The sequence below is a fragment of the Penaeus vannamei genome, unplaced genomic scaffold (assembly GCF_042767895.1).
Source record: "Penaeus vannamei isolate JL-2024 unplaced genomic scaffold, ASM4276789v1 unanchor4172, whole genome shotgun sequence".
Lineage (NCBI taxonomy): Eukaryota > Metazoa > Arthropoda > Malacostraca > Decapoda > Penaeidae > Penaeus > Penaeus vannamei.
Genome location: NW_027217152.1, coordinates 1 through 2,500, shown reverse-complemented (window position 1 = coordinate 2,500; position 2,500 = coordinate 1). Strand labels below are relative to the sequence as shown.

At 37.5% G+C, this 2,500-nt stretch overlaps 1 protein-coding gene across 1 annotated transcript; it reads right to left on the bottom strand.

The window, feature by feature from the left end:
* Window positions 1–1,074: 1,074 nt before the first annotated feature.
* Window positions 1,075–1,912, bottom strand: LOC113811165 (glutamate-gated chloride channel alpha; the record flags this gene model as incomplete). The annotated part of the gene is given in 3 exon segments (XM_070120274.1): window positions 1,075–1,257; window positions 1,415–1,644; window positions 1,778–1,912. Coding segments are annotated over 3 exon segments (533 nt in total), but the record flags the coding sequence as incomplete, so codon positions are not given.
* Window positions 1,913–2,500: the final 588 nt, after the last annotated feature.

The window sequence follows — 2,500 nt, the reverse complement described above, 5'->3', positions numbered from 1 at the left end:
GTTACTTAGCCTGAATGAAGCTCACTTGCAACTTGAGTTTTAAAGAACTTAAGGACAAAAGAACCCATGATAATAATAATAATAACAAAACTAACGATAAGAATAATAGTTATGGGAATGATGATGATTGTCATTGCCATTGTCACTACCATCATCACTATCATTTTTATTATTATCCTTATTACTATCATTATCAGTTATCATTATTATAATCAATATCATTATGATCACTATTTCTGTCATTGTCATTATCATTATTATCATTATCATCATCATCATTCTCATTATGAATGTTATTATCACTGCTATTATTATTATTATCAATATTATTATTATCATCACCATTACAAAAAAAGATAAAAATAACGATAATGATCATAATAGTACTACTGCTATTAGTAATAATAATGATGATGATAATAATAATAATGATGGTAGTAGTAGTAGTAGTAGTAGTAATAGTAATAATAATAATATCAGTAATTATGATAGTAATAATAATAGTAATAATCATGATATCAATAACATCAATATTAATAACAGTAATAACAATTGGAATAACAAAAATTATAGGAACAACAAAAATAATGATGGAAATATGAAAACAACAGCAATAATTGTAATAATAATAATAACAATGATGGTGATGATAATAATAATGGTAATAATGATAATGATAATAACAGTAATTATGATAATAATTATGATAATAATAACAGTAATAATAATGATGATGATGATAATAATAATAATAATAATAATAATAATAATAATAATAATAATAATAATAATAATAATAATGATAATAACGATAGTGATAATGATAATAATAATAATAATAACATATAATAACCAACGATGATGATAATAATGACGACGATGATAATGACGATAGTGATAAGAGTGGTGATGATGATGACGATGAAGAGTAGGAGGAGGAGGATGGTGATGATGATGTGATGATGATGGTGATGAGGCCGAAAATGATGATAACGTTGATAACATCACCATAGTCACCAAAATCCCGTCATATTGCGAGAGCTTGCTATGAAATGGAACGGCTTTGCCAATGACTGCAGACGGGGCATCTCAGGCCAACCACATGAGATTCTGTTCTTCACTTACCAGTCTGGGTATCTTGAACATGGTTTGGGAATGTTCGATGACCTTCTTGTTGGCGAGCCAGTTGACCAGCGTGAACTCCAGCAGCGCTCCAAATACCATGATCATACAAGTACCGATCCACACATCGATGGCCTGTGGAGCAGCAAGTGGATTTTGTGTATGCATTGTGCTAGCTCAGAGATGCATCCGCCATCACTAAACACGGGTATTGACACGGTAAATGTCGGCAACACCCAATGACTACATACATATATAATCCGATACTGTAAGCCTCACTTTTAGCACCAACCTTGACATAGGACACAGGCGGCAAGGATGCCCTGATGCCCGAGGCGAGGGTGGTGAGGGTGAGCAGAGTGGTGACGCCGAGGGACACTCGCCCGGGCACGGCGTTCGGGTCCAGCCAGAAGGACACCCACGAGATGGACACGATGAGGATGGTGGGCACGTAGGTCTGCAGGACGTGGTAGCCGTTTTGGCGACGCAAGTTGAAGTAGACCAACAAACCGCTGAAGTTACCTGTTGTTAAGTACCAGGGTATTTACCAGATTATATCGAGAGAGACTACTTTTCTCTTATTTTTTCGTAACACTGTGCCTGCAAAATAGAATAAGATATGCCCTACTTAGAACCAGCAATATACTCAGCTGACCTGTAGTGAAGACTTGGGTTGTATCCTTGCAAGTGTAGTTCAGAAGGTCAAATTGGGCGATCTCCAGCTGATCAGGCAGGTCGATGGGACTGTCGCTCGCCCACTCGTAGTCAATGACCTCCTCCGTGTTGGCGTCTGCAAGAGGGGCGGTTTGAGACGGAACCGAGGGCCCGGCTTGCATGCTGGCCGCAACGGCTGGTTAGCTATTGTTTTCATTTAAATATAACCGTATGCTATATGTACATGCACGCACACACACACAAAAAAAAATAAAACAAAAGAAAATAGATACAACCACATACGCACACACACACACATGCATAAAGATACACATCTCTATGGGTTATGTGTTGATTTCCAGTCCTTAACTCATAACATATTTTCTGATAAAATCCGGTCCACAGGCTGTGTTTGAAACCATGAAGTGACTTTAGAAATCAGTGCTTCATCATCTTGGAAACGTTTGCCCTTCAAAATTACTTGATGGGCGGAAAAACGTGAAAGACATAATACAAGGTCAGGGGAATAAGGAAGGTGAGGAAGCCTGCCGTAGCATGCGAAGCGAAGCGTAGTAAGCTCCGTTAATTGTAGTACCCTTTGCCAGGAAATCTATCATCACTACTCACATGACACACACACACACATATATATATATGTAAATAAATGCATGTATGTACTGCCAGTGCATACCCTCTCCATCATCGAGACTCCCTGCAGTGCCTC